This window comes from Pipistrellus hanaki (genome assembly GCF_964339955.1).
Source record: "Pipistrellus hanaki genome assembly, chromosome: 5".
NCBI lineage: Eukaryota > Metazoa > Chordata > Mammalia > Chiroptera > Vespertilionidae > Pipistrellus > Pipistrellus hanaki.
In genome coordinates, this window is record NC_140507.1 from 48,581,134 (window position 1) to 48,598,058 (window position 16,925).

Sequence of the window (16,925 nt, forward strand, 5' to 3'; positions counted from 1 at the left end):
CTTTCCAGATTTCTGAGTCTTTAAAACATGAAAATAAGGAGAAGAAGTATACTCTGTGACTACAATGCTAACTGGAAAGCAGAATGAATAATAAAATGTAGAAGTTTGGAAGATAATTAGAAGTATGTGTCCATGTATTCCATGCCAGCTCTGCCATTTCTTACTACTTTGTCTCCTTTTTTCAGCTGTTGGCTGGGCGCTGGCCTTTTGATCACAATGACTTTGGCATATTTCTATGCAAGCTGTTCCCCTTTTTGCAGAAGTCTTCAGTGGGGATCACCGTCCTCAATCTCTGTGCTCTCAGTGTTGACAGGTAATGTGGTTCTTTTCCTTTACTCTTTTGTTAGATTTAGAAAAGCATTTTTGTCATAAGAAGGGAAGTCAAGAAGCATCGAGAGTTGGTGCCTGGATAGTTGTTATTTCAAGTGAATTAAAATATTAACGTTTTTACTCTACTGTTTAGAATTGCTTTTCACATTTACTGATTATTAGCCATCTTTGGCTTAGGCAATTTGCATATAAAGGATTTTGTCAATTATCTTCATTTGAAGCCTAATGGCAACAAAATTTTTAATTAAAAAGCATATTAAAAGGAGTAGAGATTGAACAGCCCTTCTAGAAAACAATCCTACTGAAGGTTTGCCTTCTGATTCAGTAAAATTCAGTAAGATTCCTATTTCTGGTATTGGTTTGCCTTACCCATACTATCCTCACCACGCATGGAAAAAAACATTAACTAAACGTTCAATTACAAATTATCAGTTCTATATAAAGTGAAATGTTCTTGGTTTTTTGTTTTGTTTTTAAAGACAGAAAAATAATTCAAACATCTACAGGATGCCCCCCCCCAAAAAAAATGTATATACATTTAACAATTGCTAACTCAATTGATGTTTCTTTTCAGATTTAACTCATTGGAATTAATAATTATTCAAAGTGTGTACACATTTTTGGCAGACACCCTATATTTTACTAAGTTTTAGGTCAAGAAGTTAAGCCATTTTAAAATTCCATTCCCACAAAAATCTACTTTAATCCAGGAATTCTTTCCTGGGTAATAAACTCATCATTCTTTGTTTCATAGGTCCTTTTTTAATTATTTTTACATTTTATTTGGTATTGACTCTAAGCTTTGGGACCTGCATGTAGGGAATCTATTCTGACATTTCTGTTTCAAAATGTTTCACATGAAAATGAATCATTCACAGTTAGTTCCTGAAGATAAGGTACCTTTGCTTTGAGTCTTGATTTGGTTGCATTGCATTCTACTAAAAATATGTAAATCTTTCTTATTATTTCTTTTACTAAACCAAGGAGTAAAAAAGGGGAAATTGGAACCTGTTACAAAACAATTTGCAACTTGGGAATCCATGCTATTAGTGTATGAGCTGAGATAAATTATGGCTCAGCAAGACTTTACATGATTTCTTTATATATATATATATATATATATATATATATATATATATATATATATATATATATATTGATTTTTTACAGAGAGGAAGGGAGAGAGATAGAGAGTTAGAAACATTGATGAGAGAGTCATCGATCAGCTGCCTCTTGCACACCCCTTACTGGGGATATGCCCGAAACCAAGGTACATGCCCTTGACCGGAATCGAACCCGGGACCCTTCAGTCCCCAAGCCAACGCTCTATCCATTGAGCCAAACCGGTTTCAGCTATATATATATATATTTTTAATATCAGTTATTTCTCATTTCAGAGTTGTTGTTGTTGTTTTTTTTTTGGGGGGGGGGGGTAATGAGAGTAACTGTACATCCAGATTCTATACAGTTTCTTTATCATTTCATTGATTGTTCAATTAATACAGAATGCTATAGGATCAAAGAAAAGTTCTGTCAGCTTTTAAATGAGAAAGGTAAACAATAGATGTTTTTGACTTGTACAAAAGTTGATAAGTTTTCATTGTTCATTTCCATTCTAGACTTGTCTAGGTTTAACCTTTTAACTAATTCCTTCTCAAATCTAACTCTTATTTATTTGTATTTTACATCCATAGTCACTTAAGAAAAAGATAAAGTGAGAATGTCAGAAAAAGACTGAGGAAATTTAGAAAACTATTTTGATCCCTAATTCAGCTTTATCAGTGAAATAATTTTTTAAATGCTAAGGTAGTATACTTCTAAAAGTATATTCCTATAAGTATATTTCTATAATGAATAAATTTTCCCAGCAAAATATGAATAATCAACCATTGCCAATAATTAAAATATATATTCTTACATGCCATAAGTGATGGATTTTTAAACCTATTTAAAAAATATATATATTGATTTTTAGAGAGAGAGACCTCAATTTGTTATTCCACTTATTTGTTATTCCAACATATTCATTTGCTGATTCTGACAGAGTATTCAAATCTCAACCTTCCTTCCTATATTGGGACAAAGCTCAAACTAACTGAGCTATCCAGCCAAGGCAGGTGGCAACTTTGAGTTTTGGGAGGAGAATTCAGTGCTGTTCTTTGAAGTTAGTAGTTGTATTTAAAGTGGAAGGCAATGGAGGTTAGAACAGTAAGAGGGTATGGGTACAGTTCCAACTTCCAGTTAAAAGTTGCCTAGAGTAGGAGGCTGTAAAAAGATAAAACTCCTTTAACAACTCCTCCAGAATGATGTATAATTAAACAACTGGAAAAGTTGCAAATATCGATTAATAAGGCAACTTTGATAGGTCTCAAATTCAAAATTTGATGTCAATTCTTCATCCCATAATCCTATATAATAAAGATGTAATATGCAAATTTACCATCACTCCAACACAAGATGGATGCCCCAATGTGGAAACAAGATGGCTGCCACAAGATGGCCAGCAGGGGAGGGAAGTTTGGAGGGACCGGGCCTGCAAGGGGTTGCAGTTGGAGGGGACCAGGCCTGCAGAGGAGTGCAGTTAGGGGTGACTGGGCAGAGGAGGGCACTTAGTGGTGACCAGGCCTGCAGGGGAGGACAGTTGGGGGGGACCAGGCCTGCAAGGGAGGGCAGCTGGGAGGGACTAGGTCTGCAAGGAGGGCAGTTGGGGGCAATCAGGCCTATAGAGGAGGACAGTTAGGGGTCACCAGGCCAGCAGTTAAGGGTGACCAGGTCAGCAGGGGAGGGCAATTAGGGGCAATCAGGTTGGCAGGGGAGTGGTTAGGGAGTGATCAGGCTGGCAGGCAGAAGCAGTTAGGGGCAATCAGGCAGGCAGACAGAATAGTGGTTCAGAGCCAGCCATCCTGGATTATAAGAGCTATGTCCCAGATTGGAGAGAGTGTAGGCTGGGCTGAGGGACAACCCTCCTCTCCCCTTCCCCTGTCCCCCATGCATGAATTTTATGCACAGGGCCTCTAGTTTCAAATAATTCCTCAGTGGGCTCGGTGATATTATCAAAGGTTCATACTAATTTAAGGAGCACAAAGGGGAGTTTCTAAAAACCTTCATTTGTATTTAGACATGAACTTAGTTTCTCCTTATTCTCCTGGTGCTATGGTTTTCCTTTGCTGGATGACAATAGTGAGGATGTGGAAGAAATGGCTGAGCCAAAGGGAGAACATGGGGACTGAACAAAGTCCAATGCTGGTTGTATGGAAACTTCGGATCTCATTTGGGCTTCTGTTCCCTATTTCACATAGTTATTCATTCTTTATCTTAATTCTAATGTCAAAACCAGGCAACTGGTTAATTTTGCTAGCTCATTTTTCTTTGATAACCAACTACCCAAGACAGTGGTTTAAAAGATCCAGAATTTTATTATTATCATACCACAGACAAGTCTTCTGATCCTTGCTACTTTGACTGTGGTCTCTTGGTGGATTTCTGCTGGCAGATGAGCATCTCTTGGGTGCAAGACTCACATGTCTGGCCTGTTGGCAAGAAAAACTGGAAGTCTAAGCTCAGCAGAGCCCATCTTCCTCTCCGTGTAGTCTGGGGCCCCTCAACACATTCTGCCCAGCAAGCTCAGGGCTCCAAGGGGAACCTGTTGCTCTACTTAGAGGCCAGACCTACTAGTGGCAAAGCATCATTTCAGCTGCATCTAACTTAAAGGGCTCACTTAAAGTATCACAGTATTTGCCGCTATATTTTTGTTTTTATGTTTTCTAAAATCATTTTTAAGTTTGTTTTTACTGTTGATATTATGACAGATGTCCCCATCTTCTTCCCCTTTGCCCACCTCCACCCAGCCCCCAACCTCCTCCTTCCCTCTGGCCATCACCACACTACTGTCTGTGTCTATGGGCAGCTATCTTTTAATCCACCACACTGTGCTTCTCTTTAAAATTCTCAATGCTAGTATTTTGCCTCCAAACCTTTCTGTAGCAATTGGGTTGTATATCGCATGAGACATAAATCATAAACAAACATTACAAATACATTCAGGTTTGCTGTTAATCAAAAATGTGCAGAGGTTAAGACAGAAGTGCCACTTTACCTCATGAAAGTGGGAAAATTGAAAGAAAAATAATAAATTCTAATGTAGGTAAATTTTGATAGGCACTTGGTAGGAAGGTTTTTTAACATACTTCAGTTACCTTTCTATTTCTTTAATTCAATAATTCTACCCACTCAAGATAATTAATCCTGGAGAATCATTCAAAGGAAGAAAAAAATATTTGTAGGTATGTTATTCATAACGTTCAAAAACTAGAACTATGAACATTAAAGAAAGATTTAAGTAAATTGCATCAGTATCTTATTATACAGGGTAGCCATTAAATTAATAAATGATATGTCTCTGTAGAAACATGAGATTTTTTATAATCTAATGTAAATAAAGCTAAAATAAAATTATAACTGATTTTTATATTCAAACTATGCTTATTAGAATAGAAATGGACAAAAAAATAAGAAGAAATAAAAGATTTTGTTGAAGTGTTATCTTTTGAATTAGTTTTTTATACTGTTTAAAAATACATTCAATAGTAAACTTTTAAAAATTTAATGACCATACTAGACCATACTGTAAAGATTCAAAATATGAATTAAACATCTCTGGCCTTGATAAAAAATCTATTTATAAAAATACAGGGTGGGGTAAAAGTATAAGTATACAGTTGTAAGTACTGTGAAACACAGAGTTTATTCTTGTATCATTATTTATTGACTAGAGGCCTGGTGCACGAAATTTGTGCACAGGGGCAGGTACTGTCAGCCCAGCCTGTACCCTCTCTAATCCCCAGGATCAGGCCTAAACAGGACCCCCCAGGATCAGGCCTAAACCGGCATTCAGACATCCCTCTTAGAGTGCTGGCTCCTAATCGCTCACCTGCCTGCCTCCCTGTTCACCCCTTACTGCCAACCCTGCTGGCCTGATTGCCCCTCTCTGCCTCTGCATGCCAGCATAATCGTCCCTAACTGCCACCCCCCACCCCTCTTGCTGGCTAGGATCCAGCTACCTGGATCTTTCTCTGGTGTTCTCTGAAGCTGGTCACTGGATTGGAGTGGAGAGGGCGGGGAGGTCTTTGAGAGTTGAGAAGATGGGGCTAGTGGATCTTCCATGAAAAAGAGGTGCAAGTCAGGCTTCAGGGAAGGTGGGGGAGAGATACTCAGAGCCACTCAACTAAGTTACTGACACCCCTTAGTCTGCCCAGACCTCTACAACCCAGCCCAGGCAGCTGACTCCTCAGCAGGGCACAAGCTCCCAAGGTGGTGCAACAGGGAATCCAGAGTGTGAGGCAATCGCATTCCCTCAGGCTAATGTATATGGAAGGGAGTGTTCCAGCCTGGGGTGTGGGGAGAGGGACTCAGTACAGAGATACTGGCAGCTATCCCTTTAGCTCTCTCTCAGAGCCACAAAGCCCAGTCTCTTCTCACGTGGTTCTAGTCCAATCTGCTCTCCCTCTGCTGGAGCCCAAGGTGAGTGGCTGTGAATGAGATTTTGTGCCTTGGCCCTTTAATGAGATTTTGTGCCTCTGTCCCTAGCAGACTCTCTTGGTCCCCTAACAGACAGAATCCCCACTGATTTTCACAACCATGTCTTCCTAGCTCTGGTGCTCTGATCTGGGAAGCCTGGCTTGGGGTTGAGATCTCACACTTCTCAGGAGGAACCTTTTCAGCTGAGATATCCCTCCAAAATCTTAGCTGCCACATGGTGGAGTGGGGCTCTCCCTTTCCCCAGTTCCACCCTTCTGCAAATCCTTGATTATAAGACTTCTCTAAGCTAGCCTTCAATTGGTTATTTAGGTTGGTTGCTCTACCCTTTAGCTGTAATTCCAGTCTGGTCCTGGGAGGAGGTGAGTGTAACATCCACCTATTCTCCTATTATCTTGGATCCAAGCATTTATTTTCCACAACTTTCCCACCTCCATCATCACAATTGTTTCTAATTGCTCCTATGGTTGTTTTCTCATTTCATAGAGATTTTATCAAGACAACTATGATGACAAATGGAAAATATTCTAGTTCTCAGTCATGTGTGTTAATGAAGGAGCAGACTGATTATGAATAATTTACTAAGCTAGACACTAAAAATTACTTCTATTTGTTTTTAAATATTTAATTTACATTGGATTATAGACATGTCATATTCTGGGAACTCATGTCACATTATAAAATGAAGATGGTCTTTGAATATATTCATTATAAGAACATGTTGACTACATTTAAATCACCTTCTATCTCCAATCCTGCCTAAGACATCTGGTTTTCTTACTCCCTTAAGAGATAAAGTATTTTATTTAAATCACCTTTCTTGATAACAGATCTGAGAGAAGAAATAGTATAACTTATTGAGAGCCTCGGGATATAGACATTCAGTCTCCATTTCTTTTTTACTGAACTTCAGGCTACCAGTCTAATAAGGCAACAAGGAAAAGTAAACAGAAATGGGTAGCAAAATAAATAGCAGTCTTTATCTTACTGGAAATAACCATAAATTTAAAAATGCAATCTTGGCCATATCGTAAAAGGATTTTCTTGGTCTCTTTGCAGAGCTATATTTTATTCCATTCTGAACTCATCTGGACTTTTTTAGAGATTGTACTGCACACCAAACTATTTACCCTAAGATTTTTTTTTGCAAAACATTTCTCCAGAAAATTGTGCAATATATATCCCGTGTGGCATCATTGTGCATACCAAAACTATAGACTCTAATATAAAGTGAAGAACAAGATAGCATAATTCCAAGAAGCTGTGCTTTCACAGAAGTACCTTAAAGATATACTGAGACAGAACACTGAATATAAGTGATGGGACTCATCTTGGTAGATATGGGTAGCTTGTAAGTTGCCTGGCTTTACTAACCTTCCACATTAAGTCACATATCCTGCAAGCCCATGTGTACCTGTCTCTAATGCCTTCATCTGTTTTATAGACTTCTGGCTCTATCTCATGAAGCTATAAAAAGGAGAATGTTTCCTTTCCATTACAACATTAACAAAAATTTCAAGAATGAAGCCACAAAAATACCATACTACATCACAGGTCATTTCTTAGTACTAAGTCTGAAAGTAGTTAGCATCAGACCATCACATCAGATCAAAGACCATAGAGTTTCTGAAACCAATCTTTCTTTAAACTTAACATTTAAATGTGATTATTATCACAGAAGTATTAAAGTAAAAAAAAAAAAGGTAAACACAATTTATTAATGCCAATTTGTTTTTTAATTGACATAATTGTTTAGTTACATTTATATTCTATGCTTCTATAAAAACCACTCTTTTCTATAAGACTATGAATCCTAAAGATTAAAAATCAATGAATCTTTAAGTCATTTTTATATATTCTAGCTCAGGACCATAATGGAAGTGATATAGTCATTCTTTGATATTTACCAGAAATACTCTCTATTTACTTAAACTGCCACCTGGTAGAGGTCCACTGTAATCATATTTTGAGGGTAGAACAAAAGAAAAAAATGATGGACTATCTATGGCCACTATTCACTTAAGGATATCTAGCTACACTTCATAGATAAGGTTTTTTTGTGTTTTTTTGTTTTTGTTTTTGTTTTTTTATTGAATATGGTCTCACATAATTGTCCTTATTCCCCCATTCCCAATAGATAAGTTTTTAAATGTTGTTATTTTGTAATATATAAAGAGGAGTATGATATTACCATTACAAGTACCAGCAGCTTTCACTACCTCTTCTATAATCCAATTTCCCCCCTCTACCCCTCCTCACTTAAGAAACATAGACATGCTGTCCTGGCTGGTGTGGCTCAGTTGGTTGGAGTGTCATCCATGCTCCGAAAGGTTGAGGTTTGGATTTCCAGCAAGGCAAGTTGTGTGTTCCATCCCTGGTCAGATGGTGCAAATGGAAAGTAAATGATTGATGTTTTCCTTACACATTGTTTCTCTCTTCCTCCCTCTCTCTCTAAAATCAATAAAAACACATCCTTGGATGAGGAATTAAAAAGAAACAACCATAGACACTCCTATCTGATGTTGTCACATTTTATATTCTCACAAGATTATGCTAGATGCCAGATGAAGAGTTCAGACTCAGACCTGCCAGGCAATTGATTTCCAAATTGGTGGAACTTTTAACGGTCCCACTTGTTTTTCACACAAGAACTCCTAAGAAAGTTCCTAAAAAGCCAATGGTTGGCCACTGTCCAAGGGAAGGAGCCTGCCAACAATTATAATTTTTTTTAATTTAAGCAATTCATAATTTTCTAACACCTTGGTTCCATCTCTCCATTTTTATTTTCAGGTACAGAGCTGTTGCTTCCTGGAGTCGTGTTCAGGGAATTGGGATTCCCTTGGTCACTGCCATTGAGATTGTCTCCATCTGGATCCTTTCTTTTATCCTGGCCATCCCTGAAGCAATTGGCTTTGTCATGGTGCCCTTTGAATACAAGGGTGAACAGCATAAAACCTGTATGCTCAATGCCACATCACGGTTCATGGAGGTACAAATAGTTTAAAGGGAATTAACTGGGGAGAGGAGGTGGTCTTCACTTTTACTTTACCATCATCACAACTTGTTGATACCTCTGCGATGCCCAGTGTTCAGTCAAATATTCTTTAATTGCATAAAAAGTAGATGTTAAACCAGGGCTTAGTTTCCTGAATAGAATATTTATTTTATTTTTACTTTTATAGCACAACTGTTGATACAACTTTTGTTCTGTACCAAAAAGCTCAGGATTCTGAAATGCATTTATTAGAAAAGAGAGATCATATGTATAAAGTGCTACTTGTTTTTATAATGAGGAATACAATACAGTACAACTTCCATCTGACAGACATGCTGATACTTATTTTCGGTTACTCAGGGAAATATATGTTACTCACACATTTTTTTAAAGATAGATTTACTAACTCAAAGTAGGTAGGAAGTTATACTTACATGTACAAATAATATAAATTTGCAGAACTTTTTAAAAAGTGTTCCATTTAACAAATTCAGTTGTTGTTGTTGTTTAGTATACCTGGTCACATTAATATTTCTCTGAAAAGCCTAATCACATGTGTGCATCAGGAAACATACTTACAATGCATATTACCTTTGCAAAACTAGTCAAAGGTGGACTGAGGAGGAAAACCAAAAGGATAACTATTTCATTGAAATCAGCATAATTTAGTGCTTTGATGTAAGTTTCATGCAGCTCAGATTCCACATTTAATCACTTTCAGACATCTCAAGGTATGTTTTCCTAACTTGGAAAATTCACAAAATTAGTGGTTTTACAGTTGACCAGTTTTCTTACTTGGACATTCTTATTTTAAAATTAAAAGTATTCATGAAAGCTGCCAAATTGGCAACCTTAAAATTAAGGTCTGTTTATCTACTGACTTTTTTATTAAGTCAAATCTCTACAGTGGAAAACAAAGCAGTCTGTAGGAGGTTATCAGAATTTGGGCAGTGTAAATAAGCAATCTAAATTTTCCTGAATAAAATGTTAAGAGAGAAGAGGCTCAACATAAGGAACTTACTAATCACTAGAACTGGACAAAATGAAAAGAAATACTTTGTAATGACTGAGTCTCCTTTATAAAATGGTCAAGCAAGGTTTTTCCTTCAGGCAAGAAAATGGTATGAGTATGAAGTGATAATTTTTTTTCAATTTGAGATTCTCTTTCTCCTCCTGTTTTTCATTATTTTTTTCTCCAATTTTATTCTTATTCTTTGTTCCATACTTTCTCCTACACTTTGCTCTAACAAACTAGGGGGAGCCCCTCCACCCCCACCCCATGCCCTTGCTGATGACATCAGTTCAAACGGAATTTGTGACCCCTTTCTCTAAAGGCTTCTGCCATGGAGGGGGCAGGGTACTCTGTCCAAGCCCCTTAGGGGGGTCATCTTTCAGGCTGCATTTGGGCATTCACACCAGCCAGCAATGCACCTGGAAGAAGAGGATACAAACTGAAGAGGGTACTTAAAGGAGTGTTTGTATTGTACTTAAAGGAGAGTCCTGATTTTTTTTTTTTCTATTTGCTTTTTAAGCTCACTAGAGAAGTCTTTCTACAGTGTGACGTAGATAGGGAAAGATCTGCATAAAAAGGGAGTTTGACTTAACCTGAAGTTAAAATCCAGAGGTCTGTTCACTTGAATGAGAAAGAAATGGCATGTTGATTTTCCTAATAGCTAAAATGTATCACTTCTTTCTATTATGAATATAGGCAACAAACTACAATAGTATTTAACAGAAATAAAAACAGTATTTTTTCACTAATAGAAATAATATATTTTCATACAATATAACGTTTGTGTAATCTTGCAATATCATTTATAGTCGTCATTGCTTCAACATTCTGATAGTTATTAGAACTACCATTGGATTTGTCATTTAATTTGTTAATAAACACCTATATTACTATATCAAATTCTTATTTTTAATGTTTTGATACTGTTTCTGTGTAACTAGTTTCCATTATAATCATACATATTTCAATCTTATACATGTGAAGATAGTATTCCCAGAAAGGATTACAGTCTTCCGCAGACTTCCAAGGTCTATGGCATAAAAATAGTTAGGAACCTCTGCCCAGAACTTTTTTTCCTCAGGAACCATTTATAGATTATTTTAATAAACATGCTATAAATGTATCCCACTGTGACTCTTTCTATATTCAGAAGTTGTCTAGTTTTTCACAGAGCAACATGATTAATTTTTACTGTGGGAACTAAGATATTATAGGAGGCTGCATTATCCATAGTAAATAAACAATCTGAGGAGAGAGAATAAGGAAAAGAAAAGCATTTCTTCCCCGAGTTGATAATTAATTTAGTGGGAAGAAGAATGTATATATAATTTTCCAATTTCCATTTTTATAGGGTATTAAATTTTATTCTTTAAAAAGACATAAAAAGTGAGTAATCCTGGTATTTACAACACCTGACTACAGGGAGATCATGCCAAATATGCCTTCAGATAAGGTAATCTGTCTTGATAGTTTCCAGGTGGTAAGTATTAAAAAGAGTGAGAAGGGTCGTGATTATTTATGGCTCAAACTGGCTAGCTAAGAGGTCACATAGCAGGCATACCAGGCAAAGGGTTAACTCCTGGTAACCAAAGCTACACAGATAAGCCATTCATAACCTTCCCTGTTTCCAAACAAGATATTCACACTTTGACCGAAATAGCCAAAAGTAAACCAGATATTAGCAACATTTTGAGGCTCACTAATAAAGATAAATATATATTCTGTATGTCTCAGAATTGTTTTGTGAGCTTTGGAAAGGAATTCTTTTTATTGATTAGGGCTCTTCCCTTGTACAATTAAAACCAACTTCAGTTTATAAAATGTATCTTTTTTAATGCAGCTTATTCATGTGCTATTTTATAAAGCCAGGATAACTTCCAGAATTGCCAATTTAATTGGGTTTTGATAACCATCCCCAAGCTCATTGCCACAATAAGAGAGAATGAATATACAAATGTATCTGCAAAAATGAAGATTTTTAAGGACCCAGAGGCACTACACAGTTAATTAATGTTATACAGCACCCTCCTTCTCCCTCTTCTTCATTTACAGTTCTACCAAGATGTGAAGGACTGGTGGCTGTTTGGCTTCTACTTCTGCATGCCCTTGGTGTGCACCGCAATCTTCTATACCCTCATGACTTGTGAGATGTTAAACAGAAGGAATGGAAGTTTGAGAATTGCCCTCAGTGAACATCTTAAACAGGTAAATGTAATACGATTATGAAAATCTGGCCAAGACTATACTGTCCTTCACAACAAAAGGCCTACAATTACTGTATTTCAAGATTTAGCCTGCTTTCCTGAAAATAAAAATACTGTCTTATTTGTTTGCATGTCTTGTTTTCTTTATAGTTATGGTACTGTATTAGGTATTTCTTTTGTGAAATAGGGAGCCTACCTGGTTACTGGGCCCAAATGGAGGAACTATTTATTGGTTTTGCCAAGAGTGTATTGACCAGATGTGTTTGTGTGTGTATCCATTGAATTTGGCTTGGAACTGTGCCAAGACAAAAAAGATGCATATTACTGTCTCCCCTAGCAGGCTTTGCAATATTGTTGTGGAAACAAATTACAAACCTGGAAAATAGAATCACATGGTATGGCAAAAGTAGCCTATGCTATAGAAATCCAGTTTGTCACGGAAAAACTGTTCATGGATGAGGGGGGTTGAATTGTTCATGGAAGATAAATGGGTTTGATGGGATAGAAGAGGCCAGCAGGTACTTCAGGTGGGAAAATAGGGGTCTAGTTATAATATGGCACAGAAACCACCCATTTGGGGAGTGAGAAAGGAGATGAACCTCATTAGAGCAACATCAACAACATCAAAGATGAGACTCTTGACAAGAAATGTGATCCTATATATTTGAAGAGGTCAAATTTTGGAGCGACCAAAGTTCTAGAATGAATTTGAATATGTCAGTAGGAGGCTGCTGTTAGTCCCTCCAGGGCAATAAGTAGAACAGAGCTTTAGCGGGGGAAACTTGGGTCTTACACTTACTTGCTGGCTCTGTGGCATTGGGGAAATTGCTTAATCTCTCTGAGCTTCTAGTTCCTCTTAAAAATATATAATAAGACATCAAGGGGTTACCTAATGCATGTAGGGTGTCTAATAGTAAGTACAATTCATAGTAAGTACTCAGAAGAAGTTCATAGGTATTTATTCGAAGAGTAAAACCAGGACTATAAGTAAGTTCTGAGTCCCAGCAGAGAAGGACACCCCACCACAGCAAAATTTAATGTGAGTTTCATATGGAGCCTGTAAATCCACCCTATATAATTACAATACACAAGCATCATTCTTCAACAGCAGCTCTTTTCAACTACTTTACTAATTTTTCTGAGCTTCAGCTCCTTATCTGTAAATTGGGCATAATAGCATATAAATCAATGTTATTATAGGAATCAAAGGAAATAATATGCATACAAATACTTTATAAAAATCTAACATGCCATACAAATGGTAGCTATTACCTCCTATTGAAATTTAATAGGAAAATTATATTGAGAAACTAGGATGATTGTTCAAGCATGAAAATTTCAAGTACTCCTGATGTGAAACATATTAAGCAATTATTACCTCTCACTCCTGCAAGAGAAATAATTAATTAGAATAGATTTGTGAAAAACAGTGTTTTAAATGTTGATTTTTTTTAATAGCACCATGATTGAACCTGTTTAAGCTATAAGTGGTATCTGTTCTGAAAATAATTCAATAGGGGTTGGAAACAATAATAATATGATGATGCTTCACATTTACATAGCATTTTTAATTTTGTAGAGCATTTCCATGTTATCTTCTTATTTGATTCATCCAAGCATATGTGGGATAGGCAAGGCAGGCATTATCCTTATTATACAGGTGATTAGGAGAGTGGCTCAACCAAATGAAAATTAGAATCCAAAACTTGGTCCTCATGCAGCGTAGACATTCCTTTGTGTCCCACTCTAAGCTGTAGCAGGTTCTAAGAGTAGAAGAGCAAGCCTGGCTGGAAGGCCTTCAAGTGGGACTATGGGGAAACTAGCTCAGAGTGCAAAGCCCTGCCAGCCTTCGACTGCTAGCCTATTGTGCTCTTGGTCTTGCTTCTTGTATGTTTCTCAAGTTTCTCTTCATTATGCTGACAACAATTTTATAAGTTAGGAATTGTGTTTGGATGCTGGTAGCAAAAACAAAATAACACTGAGTAGACCAAGGAGGGATTTATCTTTCTCCCACAGTAAAAAGTTCAGATGTCATTGATTCAGTGGTAAAGAGACTCATGGGCAGGTTGTCTGCTATTTTGCTGACCTTTCATTATCACAGACAACAACTACAGCTCTACCCTTATATCTGATTTCCAGGCAGAAAAAAAAGTAGGGTGTTAGGGGAGAGGTTATCTCCTCTGAGCATTATCTCCTTTGATGATCACCTCTGGGATCATCAAAGAGGTGGGTGGATGGACCTACATCTTTATACTTTAAAATCTTTTTCCATTGCTCAAACTGAAATAGTTTTGCTACTAGATAACTGTTATTTTACTAAGCCATACTTCCCCTTTTTTATTTTTTGGGAACACTGTCTTTCTGTGTACACAAAATGATCCTTTAAAATAATCTCCCATTCCTGCAGATTGGAATTCTTTATTTCTCTCAATCATTACTCGTTTTATGTGTTCTCTGAAGTATATCCCAGCTAGCCCAATAGCTCCAAAAAGATTCAAGAACTCTGTTCTTTGAGTTAGAGTAGCAATTTGTGAAAACTGCCCCCCAAATCTTTTTAAACAACTGTATTAATCATGTGGGTTGGCTTAGGCTTTCTATACTTAATGCTAGATGCTCTTGGTTGAACCAGCATTACCCTTCCAAACCCTGTTTTCAATCAGTTTTATTTTGACATTAACTGATCCCAGTTACAGACAAGTTACATTTTATGTTCCTAGTTAGCCTTCTAAATGCATGCACTATAATACTCAAGCATAATGCACACAAAGAACTGGTTGCTGATAATCTCTAACCTGTGATTTTCCTGATCCTGTGCAGACTTGAAAGTATGTAAACCTTCAACTAAAGTCACTCCAAGGTCAGCACGTCCTAGGTTTTCTCATCATCATTGCTTATAATCCTTTACCCTCACCCCTATGTTTGCAAATAATAAGTCTTTTGGAAACATGTCATTAATAAAATATTTTAAAAGCAAAAATATCCCAATGCTAGCTTTCTTAAGGATCAAGAAGTGGAAAAAACATATTGCTGTGTTGGTGATTTTTGTTGTTTTTTAAATATACTTTTATTTATTTTAGCGAGGAAGGGAGAAGGAGAGACCGATAGAAACATCAATGATAACAGAGAATCATTGATCCTCTGACTCCTACACAATCCCCACTGGGGACTGAGTCTGCAACCCAGGCATGTGCGTTGACCGAGAATCAAACCATGACTTCCTGGTTCATAGGTTGACACTCAACCACTGAGCAACACCAGCCAGGCTTCTGTTGCTTTTTCTTTTCTAATTCCTATGCCTATTTTGTTTTCAAACATCTTTTCAGATTTGTCCATTCTTTAACATGGTGAGTTCAGTCACTTTGACTGTTATGCTGTAATTAATGCTAGTTAGTTACCTGTTATTAATGCTTTTAGATAATGCTTTCCCCCATATATTTGCCACATGTGCATGTGTGTGTGTGCGTACACACACACACCCCCCACACACACACACATGTATGCAGGCACACCCACAGTGTTGGCTCTACTCCAGCCAGTTCCCATCTCTCCCTGCCATAGAATCTCTGCCCTGGTCCTATTAACCAACCTGAAGCCACCGTCCTTCGTGGCAGTTGCCCAAAAGAATCAGTAGCAAATCCTTAATGAAGTTGGACTCTAAATCTTAAAGAGGTGGAGGTTATGTGAGGCATACTGTTCTGGCTCCTCTTTGAGCTATTCTTTCTCTGCTCTCAACTACTTCCTTGTTATATGGTTCTTTTATCTAGCTGGAAAACAATGAATTTACTGTACTTTTTTTTTCCCTCACTTTCCTTTAGCGTCGAGAAGTGGCAAAAACAGTTTTCTGCTTGGTTGTAATTTTTGCTCTTTGCTGGTTTCCTCTTCATTTAAGCCGTATTTTGAAGAAAACCGTGTATAATGAGATGGACAAGAACCGATGTGAATTACTTAGGTATGATCCTATTAGGAAATTGGAGTTTCTCTGATTTTCACATTTATGATACTTTTACAAAACCATCTAGTCTACATTCTCGTTAGCCCTGAAAAATTAAAACTGCAAAGTTTATTATTTCCTCTTTAGCTGACATAACTCATAACTGATCCCAAAATTTGTGCAATCCATGTCTATAATCTTGCTGCTCCCCTCCTGAGGCTGTGCATAATAATTTGAGCTAACCAAGTGGCAAGTAAATGTTTTGCAGAACTAAGAGTGCCATTTAAACAAGGACTTTTAAAAAATTCTGACTGCTACCTGTGAGAAATGGCTTCTGGGCAAGAAAAATGCTTATTCTAGGGATAAATGCTAGTTTGCAGTTTTGAAAACATTATGTGCTAATTATTCTATTATTTTTCCTTTGCTCTAGTTTCTTGCTGCTCATGGATTACATTGGCATTAACTTGGCAACTATGAATTCATGTATAAACCCAATAGCTCTATATTTTGTGAGCAAGAAATTTAAAAATTGTTTTCAGGTAAGACTGTTTTGCAAGTATTTTTAAGGAAAATCAAATAAGTATATTAACTAGCCAAGAGGCATGGCTAATTCCCAATTATAAATATTACTTTCATCAGCTATACTTTTCAGTAGATAAGTGAAAATCATATTTTAACCAGAAAGATGGTTACATTGTCAGCATTAAAAAAAAAAAGCAATATCTATTCAGACAACAACATATTAAGAGGTTAAAATTAAAAATAATTAACTTAATAACATCTCAATTTAGTACCCTCCTTTAAGAAGAAAGGCTCAAATTTGAGCTGCAGGCCATAAAAAATACATAAATCCTATTTCTTCCTTATATTTTTTTAGATTTTAACACCAATCTCAGCAAAACATAAACTCTATTGTTA

General features: G+C 36.8%; 2 protein-coding genes across 3 annotated transcripts in view; one reads left to right on the forward strand and one right to left on the reverse strand.

Moving 5' to 3' along the window:
• The window catches only part of TTC29 (tetratricopeptide repeat domain 29), a 540,856-nt gene that overhangs the window by 477,472 nt on the left and 46,459 nt on the right, over positions 1–16,925 (reverse strand). The gene's annotated exons all lie outside the window — the stretch shown is intronic.
• The window catches only part of EDNRA (endothelin receptor type A), a 44,581-nt gene that overhangs the window by 25,733 nt on the left and 1,923 nt on the right, over positions 1–16,925 (forward strand). For both annotated transcript variants that reach the window (XM_084884294.1, XM_084884295.1), the window contains exons 3-7: positions 186–313; positions 8,656–8,854; positions 11,925–12,077; positions 15,892–16,025; positions 16,438–16,546. In XM_084884294.1, the coding sequence (XP_084740420.1) occupies positions 186–313; positions 8,656–8,854; positions 11,925–12,077; positions 15,892–16,025; positions 16,438–16,546 (723 nt within the window). The remainder of the gene's footprint in view (positions 1–185; positions 314–8,655; positions 8,855–11,924; positions 12,078–15,891; positions 16,026–16,437; positions 16,547–16,925) is intronic.